Here is a 24,716-nt window from a genome sequence, read left to right on the forward strand (position 1 = left end):
TGTTTGCCCTCGACTCCACTTTAACGCTTGCCTACCAATGAATGTGAAAAGCCTCTTTTCTTATGGAACTGTTTTATAAATAAACGTTATCTGCGAGAGCACTCGTTTCATTTCAAAGCTGCCTCAGTCTGCCTTTAAGCTCATCTCATTGACAGGTAAAGTAAACATTTGTTTCAGCTCCATCCCTTGTTGAGCTGTCAGAAATGAAGACTCCTTGTCCTGTACATTGGACCAAAGATACATAATAATTAATAGGTCATTGACAGAGTTGGAGGAAGAAACGTGCAAAACAAAAAATTGCCAGGATTTTTATTTGTACACATCTGAGGATTGTGCAGCAGAAACAAATGAATGAAACATTATTGTACTATCACAGATGGCCAGCGTTTTATTTCTAACAGGGCACACAGAGTCCTCACTTTTTAGGATTTTAATAGCCTCACCAAGAGCTGACAACTTTCCAACAGCACGTCCCTCCTCTCCAGTTAGTGAGGGAGGTGGAATGGCCTGAATAACGTCAACATGTTCTCATTCTCTAAATCGTCCTGAAAATGTTTCCGGACTCCATCTCCCAGAGGACGAGGTAAGAACCAGGGTATAATATACGAGAGCTTGAAGCGCCAGGTAGCCTAGAGTGTTGGTAACCGAAAGGTCACTAGTTTGAGTTGCCGATCCGACAAGGTGAAAATCTGCCGCTGTGCCCTTGAGCAAGGCATGTAACCCTAATTGCTCTAGGCTGACCCTGGCTGTGACTCCACTCTCCGAATGTGAATCAGATTTGAGATATGTCAAATATAAGAACCTACATAATGATTACCACAAATCTCCTGATAATTTCACACACACTATTCTTTCTTTACAACTGGACTGGAGTGCCTGAGCTCTAGATTAGTATGTGTGTTAGCTGTTCCAGTTTGGACCGAAGCCCATAGTCTCTCCCTCTCCTGCCACAGCCCAGTGTTCAGTTCTCCCCTGTTGTTTCCACCACAGTCCCTCTTCTATCCCATCTAAGATTCACAGTCTCATCCAGCGCCTCCGTGACTACAGTGAAATGGCGTTTAAAAATGCATGCGTGTGCCAGGTGGAAATGTCAGCGCTAAGAGCAGTGCGTTGTCTCTCTCGTCACTAACGGAGACTATTAGGCGTTCCTTCCACTCCGCCCTTTAAGCGCCTCTCTGTCAGACGGGCTGCTGTGTACCATTAGAGCTGCTGCCCGGGCGTCTGTGAAGGTGTTTGAGTCGGAGTTCCTCTCTGAAGTCGTAGGTGAGGAGACCCTGGTTCTCAGAGCAGAGGTGGCTGTAGGCATCCGCCAGGGCTCTGAAGTCAGGGATGGAGAGCTCCGTGGGGCGCAGGGTGGGGTCCACGTCCGCCTCACGCATCATTACCTCCGCCAGCTCCGGCCGTTGCGCCTCCGGGAACAGCATTCTGGGAAAATAACACATGTCTCAGGTGGCATCACGGCCAGGTACAGTCAGGTCCAGAAGGAATCTGCTGAGTTTACAACCAATCATTTTCTAGATAAAAAAAGACAAGTTCATTTAAATCAAACTAAATGCTGCCACAAATAAACAATGTTATTGTGATTAAATATGCAGACACTGGTGTAAATAAAAAAAATTAAAAATCAGTAAAGAATCCATCGGACCGTACTGTAGATGGAAATAACTCTTCAGTTCTCAGACTATAGACTAGACATAGCCCCAGATGCCCTCACCAACACCACGGGTTTTCACAGTTAGCATACAGAACAGCCAAACAGCCACATCCCCAGTACAGATGCTTGCTCAGCATCAGAGAGCTCATTCACAAGCTGTCTCTCCGCCCCCTGCAGGTACATCATTTATCATGCCTCGTCTTCCTATGACACCCCAATGACTCAGAACTGCTGCTCTCTTTTGTTCTCTGGGCCTCCTCACAGGCATGGGGGCGGCAGGGGATAGGAGGAGTGAGAGAGCCATGAGCGGCTTTGTATAGAGCTGGTCAAGGATGAACAGAGTTGACTTAATGTGGAACGTAACAAAGAGAGAGAACTTGGAGTGTGTGAAGTGGGAGGAGGTAGAAATATTGCTTACTGGATTCCATTGCGGCAGCGCTTCCTCCGGAACTGGAAGACGTTCCTGACTACTTTCTCCACCAGCTTAAAGGGCTGCTGGATCTGGGGCTGAGCCAGCGGTGTGAAGTGTACCACCCCCACGTCCACCTACACACACACACAAGCAGCAGGGGTTCAAATAGATCTGTATGCAACACTGAATAGGAGCCTCTCATTGTAGCAGAAAGAGTGGCAGAAGAGAGACAGGGTAGAGAGAGAGTGGAGGAGAGACAGAAGAGAGACAGGGTAGAGAGAGAGGGAAAGAGAGTGGAGGAGAGAGGGAAAGAGTGGAGGAGAGGCAGAAGATAGAGAGGGAAAGAGTGGAGAGGCAGAATATAGAGAGTGGAGAGGAAACGGAAAAAAAACAGGTGATGCAGCGTGCGATGGATGGCAAGCCAGTTCCGGTTGCCACAGTAACACCTGTGCAAAAGAGCAGAAAAGGCCAGCCCTTTTCCTGTTATACTAAGTCGGCGACGTTCAATACCAGTGAGCCTGACAAGACACAAGGCGACACGTTCAAACGCACTTCTTAATCCCTAGCCTTTCTCTCCATTGTTCCAGCGGCTTGCTGTACTGTAGCTTCAACCTCAGAGGGATGGAGGAACCAGACAGGGGAACACAGCAGGCAGGGTTGGCCCAGCACACAGATCTTCCAAGGGGAGCGCTGGGCCAGTGGGAATCCTGGCTGTGGTTCCCCTCTCTAGCCGCCTCCCTCCCAATCCTCATGTCATAGCTAAGCTGATATGACAAACTGTTGAAGTAATTGTTCCAGACTCTGCAGTGCCTAGTCCTACTCCCCCTCAAACTCCTCCTCTTCCTCACTTGCTCTATGCCTGTCTGAGCGTAATAAAGGGATTGAATTCAGACTCGCAACACTTCTTTTGGTGGATCTGTGAATGTGCCGTAGGAAAGCAAAGCTTCCTCCCTCTCTCTTACATGAGGCTTCCAGGGGGGTCTAATGCAGATCGGGAGCCAGACATGAAGCACAGCCAGCCTGAGGAGTGGAGCTATAGACCAATGACACGGCAGCGAGACACTGGCCAACAGAGCGGAGCGCTTTAGCCTACCTGCTTTCACCTGGTCATATCCTTATTTCTCTGGTGTGAGCGCCGCTCAAGGGGACCACTGACTGACCTACCTACTCTGGGGACCAGCACGGCTCACTTCTCTGTCCACGGGGAGGGGAGAGGAGGTGCAGCCTGATACAACCGAGGACACCACGACAGTGCCAGAAGGATACAGTCTGGACACATACAGATATTTACACAGGTATGTGAAAGGGGATACAGACGATACAATATGAGGCAGATGGTACAGAGTGGATGGATAGAAAACAAAAACCACACACGTATGTGGGTGCCGGGGCGTTTCATTTACAGCACAGCTCTCCTGTTGAGACAACCTGCCCCAAGGAACAACCTCCCGCAGCATCTCTGCGTGTGTGTTGGTTGTGACTCACCCTACTCCATCTTGCTTTGTTATTCTGGGCTAGGGAAGGGGAGGGGCAGGATAATTGGGGGAGGAGAACTAAAGTGGTCCAAGGACGTGATGGAGGCTTTCTAATGAGCCATTTAGATTCTGTCCCTCCCATGCCGTGGCGTGCTGCAGTGTCTGGCTGGGCTTGTAAACCAGGACAGCTATCTACTATCTCATCTGATCTATAGCTCTGTATGTTGCTGCCTGCCTGCCGCAGTGGTATGGGACACCACCGCTATACTGGAGCCTAGTTGTCAGAGCAGACTATAGAGTACAGCTAACTCCTGGGCTGCTCACTTCACTATACAGTACATTCGGAAAGTATTCAGTCCCATCAACCTTTTACACATGTTCTTACGTTACAGCCTAATTCTAAAATGGATTAAATTAAACATTTTACTCATCAATCTACACGCAATACTCCATATTGACAAAGCAAAAAACAGTTAGATTGTTTTGCAAATGTATTAAAAAAAAATAAAAACAGACACCTCGAAATTGAGCTCAGGTGCAACCTGTTTCCATTGATTCATTGATTTGAGGGCTCGAGTGGTGCAGCGGTCTAAGGCACTGCATCTCAGTGCAAGACACCCTGGTTTGATTCCAGACTGAATCACAACCGGCCGTAATTGGGAGTCCCATAGAGTGGCGCACAATTGACCCAGAGTCATCCGGGTTTAGCCGGGGTAGACCGTTATTGTATATAAGAATTTGTTCTTAAATGACTTGCCTAGTTAAATAAAAATATATATATAAAATCATCCTTGAGATGTTTCTACAACTTGGAGTCCACCTGTGGTAAATTCAATTGATTGGACATGATTTGGAAATGCACACACCTGTTTATATAAGGTCCCACAGTTGACAGTGCATGTCAGAGCAAAAACCAAGCTATGAGGTCAAAGGAATTGTCCGTAGCGCTCCGAGACAGGATTGTGTCGAGACACAGATCTGGAGGTCCCCAAGAACACAGTGGCCTCCATCATTCTTAAATGGAAGAAGTTTGGAACCAACAAGACTCTTCCTAGAGCTGGCTGCCCGGCCAAACTGAGCAAACGGGAGAGAAGGGCCTTGGTCAGGGAGTTGACCAAGAACCCAATGGTCACTCTGACAGAGCTCCAGAGTTCCTCTGTGGAGATGGAAAACCCATCCAGAAGGACAACCATCTCTGTAGCACTCCACCAATCAGGCCTTTATGGTAGAGTGGCCAGACAGAAGCCACTCTTCAATAAACAGCACAAAAGCCCACTTGGAATTTGACAAAAGGCAACTAAAAGGACTCTCAGACCGTGAGAAACAAGATTCTCTGGTCTGATGAAACCAAGATTGAACTCTTTGGGCTGGGACTGGGAGACTAGTCAGGATCAAGGGAAAGATGAACGGAGCAAAGTACAGAGAGATCCTTGATGAAAACCTGGTCCAGAGCACTCAGGATCTCAGACTGGGGCGAAGGTTCCCCTTCCAACAGGACAATGATCCTAAGCACACAGCCAAGACAACGCAGGAGTGGCTTCGGGACAAGCCTCTGAATGTCCTTGAGTGGTCCAGCCAGAGCCTGGATTTGAACCCGATCGAATATCTCTGGAGACCTGAAAATAGCTGTGCAGCAACACTCCCCATACAACCTGACAGAGCTTGAGAGGATCTGCAGAGAACAATGGGAGAAACTCTCTAAATACAGGTGTGCCATACCCAATAAGACTCGAGGCTGTAATCACTGCCAAAGGTGCTTCAAAGTACTGAGTAACGGGTCTGAATACTTATGTAAATGTGATTTCAGTTTGAAATACATTTGCAAAAAATAACTTTTTGCTTTTTCATTATGGGGTATTGTGTGTAGATTGATTGAGGGGGAAAACAACTATTTGATCTATTTTAGAATAACAAACCCCCCCCCCAAAAAAAGTCAAAGGGTCTGTATAATTTCAGATGCACTGTAAGTTAGAGCAGGGGTTAAACGTTTTCAGCTCAGGACCGAATTTAAAAAAATGTACTGTCTTCCCGTGACCCAAATAGTCCTCCAACAACCCAAATTAAGAAGAAATTGTGTGCAATTATAGATGTATTCTCATAACTTACAACTCACTTCTCACGTGCACACTTTTGGTCCAGACACAGTTTAAAAAACTGAGTTGGAGGAAGACGAGAAGGTTTTGGACACCAGTTACAATAGACTTTCAGGGCAGGGAGAAGAAGTGCTGCATTGCTTTGTGATACACTGGGGCTGGAAATAGTATTTGTGACAGGAGCCTTCATGAGAAATTGACTCATCGGCATCAATTGGGCGGAACGAGGCTGACATTAGGAAAATCTATTCTTCCACCGGTTACCCAAACATGCTAGGATGGTGGGGTGAGGTGTAGTCTCATACCCTGGTACTGCAGTGTACATTTAGCAACACACACACATTGAGTGATGAAACATCAGACCACCATCTGGTCTCGAGAGGTAATAGAAAAGAATGGCTTTAATTTCACTCTCCCGGAGTAATTAGGCCATTTATTTTCCGCACTTCATGATTTAAAAAGAGCAGGGGGATGTCGATATTCAGACTATACAGGCAGCAGCGTTTCAGCCAATAGGCTTGTCCGACTCACTTTGTCTTGTGATTTATGAACGACGGCCCGCTACATGGCCTCACTAGGTGCTCTGCTCTAATATATCCCCTCCTGCCATTAATCCTCCTCTGATAACCTTAACACACAAGAAACTTCCATCTTAAATGCACGTGCTGCCTCCTCCACACTGCATGCCAGTGCTTTGAAAATGCTCCTGCTCAAATACGCTGCATGTAGTGGGAGATGGTGAACTAGGAATCCGAGACCGACTTATTGCCTCTGTGAGCACATTAATATCTCTCCCTGGTTCTCATCCGTCATCCCCCTTCCTTTCAGCTGGTGTGAGGGTGTATGATGAGGCCTGGCTGGAGGAGACTGGGATGATGGGAATGCAAATAGGACCTCATGATGTAACGAACATGCTTTTTAACGGCGCGGAAAGAGGCAAATCATAACCCCTATTGATATCTAGATTCATTTTGCTACTCCAAATTGGCTCATTATATAAGGATCCACATAAAGAAAAATTATCCAGCTCTCTCCGTGGCTAATTTAGTCCTTCTGCCTTTTTTAAACGTCAAACATTGACAGAGACTTTGAACCAACCAACTTTCCCTCTTGCACAATAATATTGTATGCTAAATAATCTTACTAACTCAACCTTTCTTTTACACGCAGTAGTCTTTCCCTCCATATCTGGCAAGGTATCACGATACACATCTGAAAAATCCCAGCTCTGCCTTTGTCCCCCTCAGCGACCCTGACCCAATTCATCTCAATAATATGGAATCGTGCACATATATGCATATTAACACTTATACATGTCATCTGTATGACTTTCTCAGAGCTCTGCAGGAACTCTATGACACTGGCGTTTGCCCTGTAGCTCCAAGTCCCCTCGTCCCCTTGCCCATTTCCACCTTCTACTCCTTTCCCCAGAGTCTTCTCTTTTACCCAATGGTGTTTGAGCAATAATTTGTCATCTCCCTCTGAGCGTAACCAAGATGAGATGGCAGGCCCTCGGGGTGGCTAGCCGATACCACCTGAGCAACCTGCATTTCTCTTTACGTAACTGCTGCAGGTTCTGAGGGGGGAGGAAGGAACAATGGGATACTCAGCTGGGGAATACAGAAAGTTAAAAGAAGATAAAAAAGATAAGATTCCTCCAAGGGGAAAGAGATGCATTAATCATAACAATACCCTCAGAAGACAACCTCCATTACATCAGCAGCTGGGGAGGACAGGCTCAGGAGGAGTAGACACTAGGCAGTCAGCACCACTAAATCTAAAGCTATAGGCAGATCTTGCTGGAGGGGGCCCTGCCATTGTGCCTTGCCTTGCTGCGCTGTGCTGTGCTGCCTGCCAGGGCTTCCCACGCTCGCAGATCAGCCCTGGGCACACAGCACAGGCAAACCAAGAACATCTCCTGATCCATGCCCATCTCATTCTCAGGTCCCCTGAGATGTTTTCCCAAGGAACACTCCAACATCACAGTAGAGAATACCACTAAGCAAAAATTAAGAATTCCACAAGGTCACGAGAAGAGAGACGAGGACTGGGGGAAAAATGTGCCTACCAAACAAACAAAATGGAGTCTACCCTGTTTTTACATGACATTTAAAAACACTCAAAATGTCTGACCACTTGGTACACTTGGGAGTAAATGTAGGCCTTGTAAGTTTTCACTGTACTTGTGCATGCGACAAATAAAACTTGAACTAATAGAGAAAACATTATAATTAATTTCATATTATGTCTGTTTTCTGTTTTTTGACAGTTTACAAATGTCCTGCATGTTGAAAATGGGCAAGCCCATACATGGGACAAGATTGTGTTGACAACTACATGGCACCTATCAGGTGACACTTCTAACCATAACTGAATAATAAGGCTTCTTTCTACAAAATGATGAGCACAAAAGCAATTACACCGTGAAATAAACAATATGAAAATTGAACAATAAAATCCCACATCTGAGGAAAGGGCCATCTCTGTGTCCAGTCATGCCTTGGAGCTATACTGTGGAGGACTGAGCTACGAGGTGAGAAAGAAGGGACCATGCTTATAATAGCCTGCCATGTCTTCACACATCACAGCATCACACATCACTCCCTGGGTACATGTTAACTGCGGTTCCTCACAGCCCCCCTCTCCTGTCCCTGTTATTTATTTAATTCCCCATAGAACACCAGAATCAGAATCTCATCGGTAAAACACACTCAAACACACTACTGTGTAGAAATGAGTGTGGCTCTTTCTCATCCTGCCGCACCAACCCACAACGGCCTGCAGTATGAAGTCTGAAGGTCAGCAGCCAAGTCGTCAGGTAATACTGTGGTATTGTGTGTGTGTGTGTGTGTGTGTGTGTGTGTGTGTCTGTGTGCATGCTGTTATTGTGTCTTATCTGCAGAAATGGTCTCTGAGCGCTATCTTGGGGGGGACAAAATGGAGGTAGACCATTGGACCAAATTAAACAAGCAGATCAATCACCAAACCAATCAATCACCCACTCAACTCCTGTTTAGTCATTACAGGTGGGGAGAGAGAGGGGAGATGATTTCCTTCATGGTTCGGCTGTTTATGATGATCTTACCCATGCAGCAACATTATGGAAACACACATCTAGGCTATCATGTACTTTAGCCCGGTCTGTTTTTCACTCTCATTGTCATTCTAGACTAGACATCCTCTGCAGAATAGTGGAAGAGGGATGAGCAGGGGGTAGCAGCTGTGAGTTTAGCCTTCCGTTGAGTGGTTGCTGATGCTAACTGCTCTAGGGATGGTCAGTTTTGGCATAGTGGGGTGTTGTTCTGACCCGTTGATGTACTCCTACCACATAAATAAAAGAAGCCACTATGAAATGTTCTAATGGTTATTATTGTAATATTGTATGCCTATTGTTTTCAGTATATCTGACATGAGATTGTAGGTGTTGGGTAGACCGGTAAAGATCATGTTGATTAAACAATACTTCGCAGGGTGCAATGGGTTCATTATTACGAATCCAATGGTTGAAAGAAACTCGGCAGCTCGTGGACCGTTATTTGGGGGTTGTGCTGTCAATGAAAAACTTGAGACGTACCTACCCTTACCCTAGAACTAACCATAACCTTTACCTAACATTAACCCCAATCTTACCAAAGGGAGTTGGGACGTCCCAATGATTCCGTTTAGACTATTTCGTTATTTTGGGGTTTCAATAGTTCGAGGTAAGTTAGCCAAAGTTGTCATTTATTTTGCACAAACATTTGAGTATGGAGGTAAGACCAGTGAAGCATGATCTGTGTCATTATGAAAACAGGGGTATCTGTCACATTATTAGGCTAAATGTAAAACATTTGTGAACAGTTTAGCTAGCGAGGCTAACGTTAATAGATAATTAATGTAACGCTAACGTAAGCCAACAATGCGCACTGTTTCAGATCAATAGCTAGCCATCTAGCTAGTTATGACAAACAATCCGCTAGCTAGATGCAACGTCTTGTAGCCAGCTAATAATATGGGTCAATATTGGAATGAAGAAGCTCTGGCTCATGATTGATTGCGGTTTGACTTAGCTGGTCCATGACAACACGTCTGCTTGTTCAACACCTGCTGCATATATGAAGCATCGAGTGACAAGTGCACACTGCCAACACCAACTCAATTATAATGTAACGCACATAGTTTACACACACATACACAACCAGGTACGGTGTGAGTGTAAAGCTGGTGTACTGTTTGCCGTAGTGAATTTAACGGTCCACACACTATTTTGTATAAGCTCAGCTCACGACCAAAGTGACGTAGAGCGAGTATTCTACGTCACTGAAAGGGAAGCAACGCAACCCATCTTCAGAAGCGCCAAGCAAGCATGTGTGGTCCACCACTATGATGTCCTCTAATATACTGTTGCTAAGGAAATGGATGAAATGAATGGCTTCCCTAAGGCTGAAATCCTCCTCGCCCCCTCCTCACCCCGTGTTTTTGTGTGTTTACAGAAATCATTGCGAACAACCTGACGCGTCAAAAAGGAGCTCTGCACCAGCCGAGGTAAGGACCTTAACATTGCTCTCTCTTGCTGTACATTGTAAACAATTCTAATTAACCGATGGTTTGTTTGCCCTTGTACACTTTCTGCAGGCAAGAATAATCAATACATTTTAAATTAAAAGCAATACTGGCAATTTTGAGAATGTCTTAAAAAGGAGAAAAAAACGGTCTAATTTCAAACTTTTACCATTTTTAAAAACGAAAATCTATATTACTGTATCAGTGTAAAATTATTTTAAAATGTAAGAATTTACCTTGTGTTAATATGTTGAAGTCACTGTGGTTGGGTAACCTTATTGTAGTGAGGTGAAGAGGACACTGCAGCTTTAAGTCCACATATTGAGCGTTGCAAATATCAGAAACTCATTCTCCTCTCCAGTAACAGTTGAGACGCTGGCATAAGGAAGAGGCAGGCGCAACAGAAAATGCCCACACGCACTAAAACCTGTGTCTCCTTCTCCAATAATCAGCCAGAGCGGTCTCTCTCTCTCCAATTGGTCCGGTTTCACGCTCTCCTTTGTTCTTGTAAAAAAAAGTCTGTGCGTGTGTGGGGTAAGTGAGGGGAAAGAGAAAGACAGACAGAGAGACCTGCTTAATTCAATTTCTCATTCTTGTCTTCTTTCCTCTACAGTCCATTGGAGCCGGCACTGAGGAACTGAGTCGTCGGCTGCTGCCAGCTCTAGCACCAGAATCCTCTACAGCCGTCTGGGGTGAGGAGCCGAGGTGCCTGGCTGGGGCTGGGTGGATGCTAACTGGAGGAGTAGGGGGCCACGGCAGAAGGAGGAGAATGGCATCCACAGGCATGCAGATCTTTGCCTTCGTCCTGGCGCTGCTGGGCATCATGGGGGCCATGATGGCTACGCTGCTGCCCAATTGGAAGGTGAGCGCCGATGTAGGCTCCAACATCATCACGGCCATCTCCCAGATGCAGGGGCTGTGGATGGACTGCACCTGGTACAGCACCGGCATGTTCAGCTGCACCTTGAAGTACTCCGTGCTGTCGCTGCCCGCCTACCTGCAGACTGCCCGCACCACCATGGTGCTGTCCTGTGTGATGGCTGCCATGGGCTTGTGCCTGGCATCCCTGGGGCTCAAATGTACTCGCTGGGGGGGCGGCCGGCGCGCCGCCAAGAGGCACGCGGCCATCGCCAGCGGGGGCTGCTTCATCGCTGCCGGCTTCCTGTGCCTGGTGCCTGCTTCCTGGTTCACCAAAGAGGTCATCACTAACTTCCTGGACCGCAGCGTGCACGAGAGCAATAAGTTTGAGCCCGGGGGCGCCGTGTACGTGGCCTTCCTGTCGGCAGGCTTCCTCTTTGTGGGGGGATCCATCTTCTGCGTGTCGTGCTCGGGGAAGAGGCCCGGCCACCAGGACATGATCTTGCTGCCGCCCCCTGATAAACTCTTACTGCAGCAGCAACAGCACCTCCTACAGCAACAGCAGCAGGACCAGCTCCAGCACCAGTACTGCTCCCTCTCCCCACTAGACAATAAAACAGGCTACAGTCTGCAGGACTATGTGTAGGCTAAAGCAACACTGCACACCATGCGCTACTGTTAGGCAGTTTGGGAAAACCGCTGCGTCTTACATGTAGTTAACCAACCAACCAAGCTCTTAAAGAGGAGGAGAGAGAGGAGGGGGAAGGACTTTGAGGGTGGGTTTTTTCTTCCCCCCCATTGTAGCTCTCTCTCTCTCCCCTCTTTCTTTGCTTTCTGTTCTATGAGCACAAGCAGTGGAGGTATTCCCTGAGCAGCTCCTTGGAACAGACAGACGGATGGTGAATGTGAAATGCAGCGCAGCCGGAGGACGAAGGAAGGCGCTGCAGAATGGGAGGGGAGCCACAGCTGAACAAATGCAGATACCCCAGCGATCATCAGTAAATCACACGAGTTCCCGGGGGAATGGGTTAGCTGATAGCAAGCCTCCTGTTCCTTTCCTTTTCCTCGCCAAAGGTTTGAATTGATAAGCATTCATTTAGTTTGCTAAGTCGTCAATATTGATATTATTGTCTCAAAGAGGCAATAACAGTACGTGGAATTCCCTTTTCATTAGCCAGACATTGTAGTTTTCAACCATCCACAAGATATGGTAGTTGTTGGAACTGATTTAATAAATTGTCTTATTTTTGGTAGCGAATAGACATTGATATTTTGCCTAAGCATGCTGTCTGGAGCCTGTCTGTGTATAATGCAGAGGAATGCCTGCCTGGTAGAGAATGAGACGTATGTAGTGTAACCAAACACAATGCCTGTGCCTAAAAAGACGTAGTACATTATCCTTCCCGGGGAAATTGTTCAAAAGAGGACTGTCAGGATGAGTAAGTAGGGTGCTGGGCTATGGAACAGAACTGCAGACAAACCCACCCCTGGATCTCACCCTGCAGGTGCAGGGAGCAAGAGAGAGAGAGAGCCTCCCCCTCCAGCAGAGTGGAAAGTCTGACATGTTTGTTGCTTACCCATTTAGCTCCCAAAACAAGCTGCCTTCTTGGGCTAGGCTACACGCTACTGATTTCATGCATTAGGCATACAAAATGAACACACCCCCCCACATACATACAGTTCACACCCACATAGAGTACAAACACCCACACACAGATACAAAACCCCACACATACACACAGATACAGAAACCCAAACACATGCTCAGAAACACACACTGTACCTTTTTGACACACTGGGCTGCATGTGCTTTTCATCCTGCTGTCTGCCTCCTCACTGCCATGGAAACGGAATCCTGTGCCCTAATGTCTTCATTGTCTGGGGTGTGTTTGTGTCAACCAGTGCTTTGAGGTTGGGTAGGGGGGCATCTCTCTCTCTCTCTGCATGGCCCCATAAACCTTGTGCAGAACCCCAACACACACAGAGCTGCTCCTCTAATCCCCTTTATTAGCCCAGTGACATGAGGCACCAAGCCACTGTTACACCCAGGTCTGTCTGGGAACTGCTCTCTTTTTGTTGTCCTTCCTTAGTGTCTTTCATGTGCAATTAGAGTTGATGGGGAAAATGGCTGTGTTTTGACAAATCTGGCTGATTATTGGAATTGTATGATGGCATAGAGAGAGGCTTTGAACGGTCATGGTTGACTGCAGTGGTGTGGCAGATTTTCCTCCAAATCCAGAAATGGTTTGAGTCATTCCTCCACATGTGACTTGTTTACCAAGTCTGTCAGCAGTGCATATGCTACCATGTAATACCTGCAGGAGACCCTGCAGCTGAAGTTCAAGGACGTTCTGTGCCATTCTGTTCTTTCCTTCCTGTCAATCTCTCTTTTACCACTTCTCTCTACCTATATCCCCCTTTTACCGAAGTCGCTTGGACTTTCTCTTTGACTGACAGGGAACACTTTTGCATGTTGAGAGCATGCTGGCCAACACACACACTGACACACCACCCCTGCTGCCTACTCATATGTCAAGGGTGCTATTGTACATTAACACAGTCACATTCTCATGTGTGTCTAACACGGCTGAGAGGAGAGGGAGGTAGGTTGTCTCCGGCCTGAAATGGCTGCCCTGGTGACAGGCCCCGGCAGTGGCCCTCTCATTCTCTCACACATTGTTTCCTATGGGGAGAGCAGATGGCTAAGCCCAGCTCGCCACCTTCAGGCGGCTGCCTGCACAACGGGGGCATCGCCACAGGCATCACTTTAGGGCCTGGAAGCCCGGAAGGGGCAGGTTTCACACCCCAAGCAACATGCCAGGGATAGAGCAGAGGGGACCGGACGGGCATCCGTACAATAACACACTTCCCCAACCCCTGCCAGGCCTTACGAATGCAATAAATGAAGACAAGAATGTGAATGTGCCCTCGTTAACAAACTGAAAACATACACCACATAGAGTGCCTATCAAAAGTTGACACACCTACTTATTCTGGGGCTTTTCTTTATTTTTACAATTTTCTACATTGTAGAATATGAGTTAAGACATCAAAACTATGAAATAACACATATGGAATCATGTAGTAACCACGAAAAGTGTAACAAATCAAAATATATTTTATATTTGAGATTCTTTAAAGTAGCCACCCTTTGCCTTGATGAGAGCTTTGCACACTCTTGGCATTCTCTCAACCAGCTTCATGAGGAATGCTTTTCCAACAGTCTTGAAGGAGTTCCCACGTATGCTGAGCACTTGTTGGCTGCTTTTCCTTAACTCTGTGGTCCAATTCATCCCAAACCATCTCAATTGGGTTGAGGTTGGGTGATTGTGGAGGCCAGGTCATCTGATACAGTACATTCACTCTCCTTGGACAAATAGCCCTTACACAGCCTGGAGGTGTGTTTTGGGTCATTGTCCTGTTAAAAAACAAATGATAGCAGGACTAAGTGCAAATCAGATGGTAAGGTGTATCGCTGCAGAATGCTATGGTAGCCATGCTGGTTAAGTGTGCCTTGATTTCTAAATAAATTACAGACAGTGTCACCAGCAAAGCACCCCACACCATCACTCCTCCATGCTTCACGGTGGGAACCACACACGCGGAGATCATCCGCGTCTCACAAAGACACGGCAGTTGTAACCAAAAATCTCAAATTTGACTCATCAGACCAAAGGACATATGTCCATTGCTTGTGTTTCTTGGCCCAAGCAAGTGTATTCTTCTTATTGGTGTCCTTTAGTAATAGTTTCAAATCAAGTCTCCTCTGAACAGTTTATGTTGAGATGTGTCTGTTACTTGAACTCTGAAGCATTTATTTGGGCTGCAATTTCTGAGGCTGGTAACTCTAAATGTTTTATTTACTTTACCTTAATTTAACTAGGCAAGTCAGTTAACAACAAATTCTTATTTTCAATGACGTGGGTTAACTGCCTTGTTCAGGGGCAGAAAGACAGATTTTTACCTTGTCAGCTCGGGGATTCGATCATGCAACCTTTCAGTTACAAGTCCAAAGCTCTAACCACTAGGCTACCTGCCGCCCCTAATGAACTTATCCTCTGCAGCAGAGGTAACTCTGGGTCTTCTTTTCCTGTGGCGGTCCTCATGAGAGCCAGTTATCGTAGCGCTTGATGTTTTTTGCGACTGCACTTGGAAGAAACCTTCAAAGTTCTTGACATTTTATGTATTGACTGACCTTCATGTAATGATGACTTTCATTTCGCTTTGCTTATTTGAGCTGTTCTTGCCAAAATATGGACTTGGTCTTTTACCAAATAGGGCTATCTTCTGTATACCAACCCTACCTTGTCACAACAACTGACTGGCTCAAATGCATTAAGAAGAAATTCCACAAATGAACTTTTAATAAGCCACGCCTGTTAATTGAAATGCATTCCAGGCGACTACCTCATGAAGCTGGTTGAGAGAATGCCAAGCGTGTGCAAAGCTGTCATCAAGGTAAAGGGTGGCTACTTTGAATCATTTGTTTAACACTTTTCTGGTTACTACATGATTCCATGTGTTATTTCATAGTTTTGAAGAAAATAGTACAAATAAAGAAAAACCATTGAATGAGTAGGTGTCCAAACTTTTGACTGGTACTGTATGTGTTTGAGAAAGTGCCAAATCGACTCATGTCAAGTTTGATCCAGTGTTGTACTTCATGCGGTTTACTTTTTATTGTACGTGTTTGTATATAAATTATATATTCGCAAATGTTTTATGGATTCATTGTTTGTTGTGCAAGACTAAGTTGAGTAAACTAGGCAATCGTTTACAGTAGGATGCAGCTTTCCAGCGTTGGCTTTTCAACCTTATTATTCCAAAGCACACAATTCCAGAGGCATAAACAATTTTACTTTAAAATCGGGATTGGCTTGCACACGTTATTGTTTTTGTAATGTTTAAATCATGCTTCAGGATTTCCTCATTACAACTCTGCAGATAACTGTACACATTTGTCTAGGATATTTGTGGACCTAATTATAAAAACATTATTCTGGCAAGCTAACATGCTTTCCTATTTTGTTCTAATGTCTAATCTTCTTCACTACTCAATTGCACCTTTGCTTGTGTTACCTTGTTTGACAGCAGTTTGTTTCAAGTGGCTGAGCATTGTAAAGTCCTCTGGACCGGTTCAAGTGTACATAACACAACTGGCAGTCTGAAAAACAGTAAAGCCATTTCTGTCTGATGCGATTTGAGCCGGTCAATGTGAGCTGGAGGTTTGTTTCGTTATATAGATGTGCAGCCTGTTCATCAGCCAGCGCACCATTTCATTAGCTTCAAATTGCCTGGGAACAAAGAACAGCCTCTAGATGTCTAAACAGTTGCCACTCTCCAGCAGAAACCAATACAAGAGTTATCATTTTGATAATTGCAGCTTATTTTTGTGGATGCACTTCTTAAATTTGCCAGAGGATTATCAACAGTTCAAGTGTTCTGGTAACTGTTGTCTCAATGTGCTTGTGCAAGTAGGCTAGTTATATTTTTTAATAATAAAACTATTTTGTGGAAGCAACATGCCTTGACATTCAATCGTGTGTGTGTTTGGGTGTGAGAACAGTTGGGTTGTGTTGGTATGGGTTGTACTGCGCATAGGCAGGGTTGCAGTCAGGCTGTTCAGTGTTCCTATAGCCCCTAAACAGTTGGGGATGGTATGGGTTGTACTGCGCATAGGCAGGGTTGCAGTCAGGCTGTTCAGTGTTCCTATAGCCCCTAAACAGTTGGGGATGGTATGGGTTGTACTGCGCATAGGCAGGGTTGCAGTCAGGCTGTTCAGTGTTCCTATAGCCCCTAAACAGTTGGGGATGGTATGGGTTGTACTGCGCATAGGCAGGGTTGCAGTCAGGCTGTTCATTGTTCCTATAGCCTAATTGACATAATTGACATAATGTGTCAATTGGAGGTGTACCTGTGGATGTATTTCAAGGCCTACCTTCAAACTCAGTGCCTCTTTGCTTGACATCATGGGAAACTCAAAATAAATAAGCCAAGACCTCAAAAGTCTGGTTCATCCTTGGGAGCAATTTCCAAATGCCTGAAGGTACCACATTCATCTTTACAAACAATAGTACACAACTATAAACACCATGGGACCATGCAGCCGTCATACCGCTCAGGAAAGAGACGCGGTCTGTCTCCTAGAGATGAACGTACTTTGCTGCGAACAGTGCAAATCAATCCCAGAACAACAAAGGACCGTGTGAAGATTCTGGAGGAAACAGGTACAAAAGTATCTATATCCACAGTAAAATGAGTTCAGGGTTGAATCAGACTTGTGGAGGTCTACAATTTTTTTTCTGAGGTCTTGGCTGATTTCTTTTGATTTTCTCATCATGTACATGTAGATGGCAACGAGTATGAAGCGAGGGCCAGCCAACGAGAGCGTACAGGTTGCAGTGGTGGGTAGTATATGGGGCTTTGGTGACAAAATGGATGGCACTGTAATAGACTGCATCCAATTTATTGAGTAGGGTATTGGAGGCTATTTTGTAAATGACATCGCCGAAGTCAAGGATTGGTAGGATGGTCAGTTTTACAAGGTTATGTTTGGCAGCATGAGTGAAGGATGCTTTGTTGCAAAATAGGAAGCCAATTCTAGATTTAACTTTGGATTGGAGATGTTTGATGTGAGTCTGGAAGGAGAGTTCACAGTCTAACCAGACACCTAGGTATTTGTAGTTGTCCACGTATTCTAAGTCAGAGCCGTCCAGAGTAGTGATGTTGGACAGGCGGGCAGGTGCGGGCAGCAATCGGTTGAAGAGCATGCATTTAGTTTTACTTGTATTCAAGAGCAATTGGAGTCCACGCAAGGAGAGTTGTATGGCATTGAAGCTTGCCTGGAGGGTTGTTAACACAGTGTCCAAAGAAGGGCCAGAAGTATACAGAATGGCGTTGTCTGCGTAGAGGTGGATCGGAGACTCACCAGCAGCAAGAGCGACATCATTGATGTATACAGAGAAGAGAGTCGGTCCAAAAATGTAACCCTGTGGCACCCCTATAGAGACTGCCAGAGGCCCTGGACAACAGACCCTCCGATTTGACACACTGAACTCTATCAGAGAAGTAGTTGGTGAACCAGGCGAGGCAATCATTTGAGAAACCAAGGCTGTTGAGTCTGCCGATAAGGATGTGGTGATTGACAGAGTCGAAGGCCTTGGCCAGGTCAATGAATACGGCTGCACAGTATTGTTTCTTATCGATGGCGGTTAAGATATCGTTTAGGACCTTGAGCGTGGCTGAGGTGCACCCATGACCAGCTCTGAAACCAGATTGCATAGCGGAGAAGGTATGGTGGGATTCGAAATGGTCGGTAATCTGTTTGTTGACTTGGCTTTCGAAGACCTTAGAAAGGCAGGGTAGGATAGATGTAGGTCTGTAGCAGTTTGGGTCAAGAGTGTCCGCCCCTTTGAAGAGGGGGATGAACGCAGCTGCTTTCCAATCTTTGGGAATCTCAGACGACACGAAAGAGAGGTTGAACAGGCTAGTAATAGCAACAATGGCAACAATTTCAGCAGATCATTTTAGAAAGGGTCCAGATTGTCTAGCCTGGCTGATTTGTAGGGGTCCAGATTTTGCAGCTCTTTCAGAACATCAGCTGACTGGATTTGGGAGAAGGAGAAATGGGGAAGGTTTGGGCGAGTTGCTGTGGGGGGGGGTGCAGTGCTGTTGATCGGGGTAGGGGTAGCCAGGTGGAAAGCATGGCCAGCCATAGAAAAATGCTTATTGTCATTCTCAATTATAGTGGATTTATCGGTGGTGACAGTGTTTCCTATCTTCAGTGCAGTGGGCAGCTGGGAGGAGGTGTTCTTATTCTCCATGGACTTTACAGTGTCCCAGAACTTTGAGTTTGTGTTGCAGGAAGCACATTTCTGCTTGAAAAAGCTAGCCTCGTCTTTTCTAACTGCCTGTGTATATTGATTTCTAGCTTCCCTGAAAAGTTGCATATCACGGGGGCTGTTCGATGCTAATGCAGAATGCCATAGGGTGTTTTTGTGTTGGTTAAGGGCAGTCAGGTCTTGAGAGAACCATGGGCTATATCTGTTCCTGGTTCTACATTTCTTGAATGGGGCAGGCTTACTTAAGATGGTGAGGAAGTTTAACCAGGCATCCTCTACTGACGGGATGAGATCAATATCCTTCCAGGATACCCCGGCCAGGTCAATTAGAAAGGCCTGCTCGCTGAAGTGTTTCAGGGAGCGTTTGACAGTGATGAGTGGAGGTCGTTTGACCGCTGACCCATTACGGATGCATGCAATGAGGCAGTGATCGCTGAGATCTTGGTTGAAAACAGCAGAGGTGTATTTAGAGGGCAAGTTGGTTAGGATGATATCTATGAGGGTGCCAGTGTTTACGGTTTTGGGGTGGTACCTGGTAGGTTCATTGATCATTTGTGTGAGATTGAGGGCATCACGCTTAGATTGTAGGTTGGCTGGGGTGTTAAGCATGTTGCAGTTTAGGTCGCCTAGCAGCACTAGCTCTGAAGATAGATGGGGGGCAATGAGTTCACATATGGTGTCCAGAACACAGCTGGGGGCAGAGGGTGGTCTATAGCAGGCAGCAACGGCGAGAGACTTGTTTGAAGAGAGGTGGATTGTTAAAAGTAGAAGTTCAAATTGTTTGGGTACAGACATGGATAGTAAGGACAGAACTCTGCAGACTATCTTTGCAGTAGATACAGTGCCTTGCGAAAGTATTCGGCCCCCTTGAACTTTGCGACCTTTTGCCACATTTCAGGCTTCAAACATAAAGATATAAAACTGTATTTTTTTGTGAAGAATCAACAACAAGTGGGACACAATCATGAAGTGGAACGACATTTATTGGATATTTCAAACTTTTTTAACAAATCAAAAACTGAAAAATTGGGCGTGCAAAATGATTCAGCCCCTTTACTTTCAGTGCAGCAAACTCTCTCCAGAAGTTCAGTGAGGATCTCTGAATGATCCAATGTTGACCTAAATGACTAATGATGATAAATACAATCCACCTGTGTGTAATCAAGTCTCCGTATAAATGCACCTGCACTGTGATAGTCTCAGAGGTCCGTTAAAAGCGCAGAGAGCATCATGAAGAACAAGGAACACACCAGGCAGGTCCGAGATACTGTTGTGAAGAAGTTTAAAGCCGGATTTGGATACAAAAAGATTTCCCAAGCTTTAAACATCCCAAGGAGCACTGTGCAAGCGATAATATTGAAATGGAAGGAGTATCAGACCACTGCAAATCTACCAAGACCTGGCCGTCCCTCTAAACTTTCAGCTCATACAAGGAGAAGACTGATCAGAGATGCAGCCAAGAGGCCCATGATCACTCTGGATGAACTGCAGAGATCTACAGCTGAGGTGGGAGACTCTGTCCATAGGACAACAATCAGTCGTATATTGCACAAATCTGGCCTTTATGGAAGAGTGGCAAGAAGAAAGCCATTTCTTAAAGATATCCATAAAAGGTGTTGTTTAAAGTTTGCCACAAGCCACCTGGGAGACACACCAAACATGTGGAAGAAGGTGCTCTGGTCAGATGAAACCAAAATTGAACTTTTTGGCAACAATGCAAAACGTTACGTTTGTCGTAAAAGCAACACAGCTCATCACCCTGAACACATCATCCCCACTGTCAAACATGGTGGTGGCAGCATCATGGTTTGGGCCTGCTTTTCTTCAGCAGGGACAGGGAAGATGGTTAAAATTGATGGGAAGATGGATGGAGCCAAATACAGGACCATTCTGGAAGAAAACCTGATGGAGTCTGCAAAAGACCTGAGACTGGGACGGAGATTTGTCTTCCAACAAGACAATGATCCAAAACATAAAGCAAAATCTACAATGGAATGGTTCAAAAATAAACATATCCAGGTGTTAGAATGGCCAAGTCAAAGTCCAGACCTGAATCCAATCGAGAATCTGTGGAAAGAACTGAAAACTGCTGTTCACAAATGCTCTCCATCCAACCTCACTGAGCTCGAGCTGTTTTGCAAGGAGGAATGGGAAAAATGTCAGTCTCTCGATGTGCAAAACTGATAGAGACATACCCCAAGCGACTTACAGCTGTAATCACAGCAAAAGGTGGCGCTACAAAGTATTAACTTAAGGGGGCTGAATAATTTTGCATGCCCAATTTTTCAGTTTTTGATTTGTTAAAAAAAAGTTTGAAATATCCTATAAATGTCATTCCACTTCATGATTGTGTCCCACTTGTTGTTGATTCTTCACAAAAAAAATACAGTTTTATATCTTTGTTTGAAGCCTGAAATGTGGCAAAAGGTCGCAAAGTTCAAGGGGGCCGAATACTTTCGCAAGGCACTGTATAACAGCCAAAGGGGGCAGTGTTGCAATCTTGTCTGAAAATGTTGTAGTTAGGGATGAACATTTCCAATTTTTGGTGGTCTTCCTAAGCCAGGATTCAGATATGGCTAGAACATCCGGCTTGGCAGAGTGTGCTAAAGCAGTGAATAAAACAAACTTAGGGAGGAGGCTTCTAATGTTAACATGCATGAAACCAAGGCTATTACGGTTACAGAAGTCATCAAGAGAGCGCCTGGGGAATAGGAGTGGAGCTAGGCACTGCAGGGCCTAGGTTAACCTCCACATCACCAGAGGAACAGAGGAGGAGTAGGATAAGGGTACGGCTAAAAGCTATGAGAATTGGTCGTCTGGAACAGAGTAAAAGGAGGTTTCTGGGGGCGATAAAATAGCTTCAAGGTATAATGTACAGACAAAGGTATGGTACGATGGGAATACAGTGGAGGTAAACCTAGGTATTGAGTGATTATGAGAAATATATTGTCTCTAGAAACATCTTTGAAACCAGGTGATGTCATCGCATGTGTGGGTGGTGGAACTGAAAAGTTGGATAAGGTATAATGAGCAGGGCTAGAGGCTCTACAGTGAAATAAGCCAATAAACACTAACCAGAACAGCAATGGACAAGGCATATTTACATTAAGGAGAGGCATGCTTAGTCGAGTGATCATAAGGGTCCAGTGAGTAGTGAGGTTGGTTGGGGTCACGGCGATTCAGACAGCTAGCCGGGCCATCGGTTGCAAGCTAGTATAGGATGGAGGTCTGTTTTTAGCCACCTCGTGCGTTTCCGAAGGGTAGATTAGTGGGGTTCCGTGTGGGAGAGGGGATCAATCAAATTGTCAAAATAGATATAGTTCTAGTGACCCAAGAAAAATTGTCCGAATAGACCTATTCAGATAGCAGCCGATAAGACAGCTAACGTTAGCTCCGGAATAATTGATGTTTGCTCCGGGATCGACGTAAGCCAATAGTCACACAGATAGCAATTAGCTGGCTGCGAGATTCAGGTGTAAATGTCCAGAGCTTTCGGTTGAAATCCGGGGATATGGAGAGAAAAATAGGTCCGGTATGTTCTGGTCTCATTCGTGTTGTATAAAACTGGCAATAGCTTTTCGAGCTAAAGGATAGCTGATGACCATCAACCGTGGTTAGCTGAATACTAACGTTAGCCAGTAAACTGGCAAAAAAAATGACTTGTGTCATGCACAAAGTAGATGTCCTAACCGACTTGCCAAAACTATAGTTTGTAGAGTGGTTGAAAAACGAGTTTTAATGACTCCAACCTAAGTGTATGTAAACCTCCGACTTCAACTACATACATATATATACACACATACATATATATACACATACATATATATACACATACATACACAGCAGCTGTCTGAAAACAGCTGAATTAGACAGAAGAGACTCCCTTTATAACACGTGGTCATGAAACATTACAGACCGTCTGCAAATGGGATTGAAAAAAGCAGAATCACTCTATAAAGCAGGTTCAGAATCCAGGTATCGCTTATTGCATTAGCAAGTGGCATGAAATAACTAACCCTAGGAGAGTTGTTGCAAATGGGGATCTTATGTTCAGTCTGAGCATCATCATAATGAATGACAGCATGTGTAGGCTTGCTGCTGCTGCTGCGTTTATACAAGTAGACTGGAACAAAAAGCAACAGCTGTTGGAGCCAGTCAGTTCAGCATGGGTACCATAAAGGAGAGTCAATCTGTATCACCCATCCCATCTTCTGGGTCCACCGAGCATCCCATCAGCCAAGCCAGCATCAAAACAGCCTAGCTAACTTGCAATCTGACTAATATGAACAGGAATGCCAGGTCAGACTGGAGAGAAATATACCCAACTAAGAACCCAAGAATAATGGTCTTACTCCCAGCTGGGGACTAAATCCATGCTTCTCATAGAGTAGGTGGAAGTCTTAAGCCCCCATATCTGTGCTAGCCTGTAGGGTGGGTGATATATCATATTTTTAGGTATACTGGCGTGGAGCCACATACCGGTATGGATTTTTACAATAGCGTCTATAGAAGGTATTTTGATACAGTGCTAAATAAAAACTGTTCTATAAATTTGACTACTTCTCTGTCAGTTTTACTTCTCTGTCAGTTTTGTCCTAGTTTGGTTGAGTATAAAATAATCAGAATAGAGAAAGCCCATTAAAACCACAAAGAATTCATTAGTTGCCATCCTAGAGGCATGCACTACTAATAAAATATACGAAGAACTTTTATTCAGAATCATAAAATACTGCCAAGTCCCGCCAAAAATAAGAAGAATTGTGATATATTTCGGCATTATCACCCAGCACTACTAGCCTGTGTAAAATAATAAACATACCGTATGTTCAATGTATAACTGTCAAGTATCTATGGTCTGCCTAATATAGAAGAGATTAGATTAGCCGGTCGACCTATTTCAGACTTTTTTGTTTCTCCCCAATTTCATGGTATCCAATTGTTTTTAGTAGCTACCATCTTGTCTCATCGCTACAACTCCCGTACGGGCTCAGGAGAGACGAAGGTTGAAAGTCATGCGTCCTCCGATACACAACCCAACCAAGCCGCACTGCTTCTTAACACAGCGCCATCCAACCCGGAAGCCAGCAACACCAATGTGTCGGAGGAAACACTGTGCATCTGGCAACCTTGGTTAGCGCGCACTGCGCCCGGCCCGCCACAGGAGTCGCTGGTGCGCGATGAGACAAGGATTTCCCTACCGGCCAAACCCTCCCTAACCCGGCCAATTGTGCGTCGCCCCACGGACCTCCCCGTCGCGGCCGGTTACGACAGAGCCTGGGCGCGAACCCAGAGTCTCTGGTGGCAGTACAGCGCCCTTAACCACTGCGCCACCCGGGAGGCTATTTCGGACATTTTACAAAGAATCTAGACATTGCAAAACAAACAACTATTTTGCACTAGAAATCAGTCATGTATTTTTTTAAACACTTATACACACGGTTTATTGTCCATTAAAAACCATGCGAATGCAAGAGGACTCCGATAACTAGATAGTTACTCTGAGAGAATCTCCAATCTCTTTTCTCATTACAGCTGATTACAGCCAAGTCAGCAGTGGGATGTTAGGAGAAATGTGCTTTCCTGAAACAAACGTGGATTATTCAAGGCTCTCTCTCCTCTTGTTTATGCAACAGAGTGGAGATCAAATAGCAGCTCCCCTCCTGGGTAAACGTTAATAAGATCCGCTCCTCTATGTATTTAACCTACATTTCCTTCAAAAGGCTCTCACCTTGAGTTGCTCAGCTCTGGGATGAGAGCTTTGAACCCTGCAGACTTCCAGGTATAGGGTTAATCTAACTGTATATCCCACCTTGAGCATCAAGTCGACTCGTATAACTTGAA

At 45.4% G+C, this 24,716-nt stretch overlaps 2 protein-coding genes across 9 annotated transcripts in view; one reads left to right on the forward strand and one right to left on the reverse strand.

Annotated features, from left to right (window-relative positions):
* Positions 1-294: 294 nt before the first annotated feature.
* tfb1m (transcription factor B1, mitochondrial) overlaps positions 295-24,716 on the reverse strand; it is a 45,693-nt gene continuing 21,271 nt past the window's right edge. For all 5 annotated transcript variants that reach the window (XM_035752531.2, XM_035752533.2, XM_035752534.2 and 2 more), the window contains exons 7-8: positions 2,073-2,200; positions 295-1,425 (exon numbers count right to left, since the gene is read on the reverse strand). In XM_035752531.2, the coding sequence (XP_035608424.1) occupies positions 1,179-1,425; positions 2,073-2,200 (375 nt within the window). In that variant the 3' untranslated portion in view covers positions 295-1,178. The remainder of the gene's footprint in view (positions 1,426-2,072; positions 2,201-24,716) is intronic.
* Positions 2,713-15,816, forward strand: LOC118368439 (claudin-20-like). 4 transcript variants are annotated; one of them, XM_035752538.2, is made up of 3 exons: positions 2,713-3,361; positions 10,107-10,158; positions 10,790-15,816. In XM_035752538.2, the coding sequence occupies exon 3, from the start codon at positions 10,904-10,906 to the stop codon at positions 11,678-11,680; it is 777 nt and encodes a 258-aa protein (XP_035608431.1). In that variant the 5' UTR covers positions 2,713-3,361; positions 10,107-10,158; positions 10,790-10,903; the 3' UTR covers positions 11,681-15,816. The 4 variants fall into 4 exon arrangements, with proteins under 4 accessions (XP_035608431.1, XP_035608432.1, XP_035608433.1 ...); XM_035752539.2 differs by lacking the exon at positions 2,713-3,361 and adding an exon at positions 9,265-9,335; XM_035752540.2 differs by lacking the exon at positions 2,713-3,361 and adding an exon at positions 9,372-9,981.

Source organism: Oncorhynchus keta, chromosome 35, assembly GCF_023373465.1.
Source record: "Oncorhynchus keta strain PuntledgeMale-10-30-2019 chromosome 35, Oket_V2, whole genome shotgun sequence".
NCBI classification, from domain to species: domain Eukaryota; kingdom Metazoa; phylum Chordata; class Actinopteri; order Salmoniformes; family Salmonidae; genus Oncorhynchus; species Oncorhynchus keta.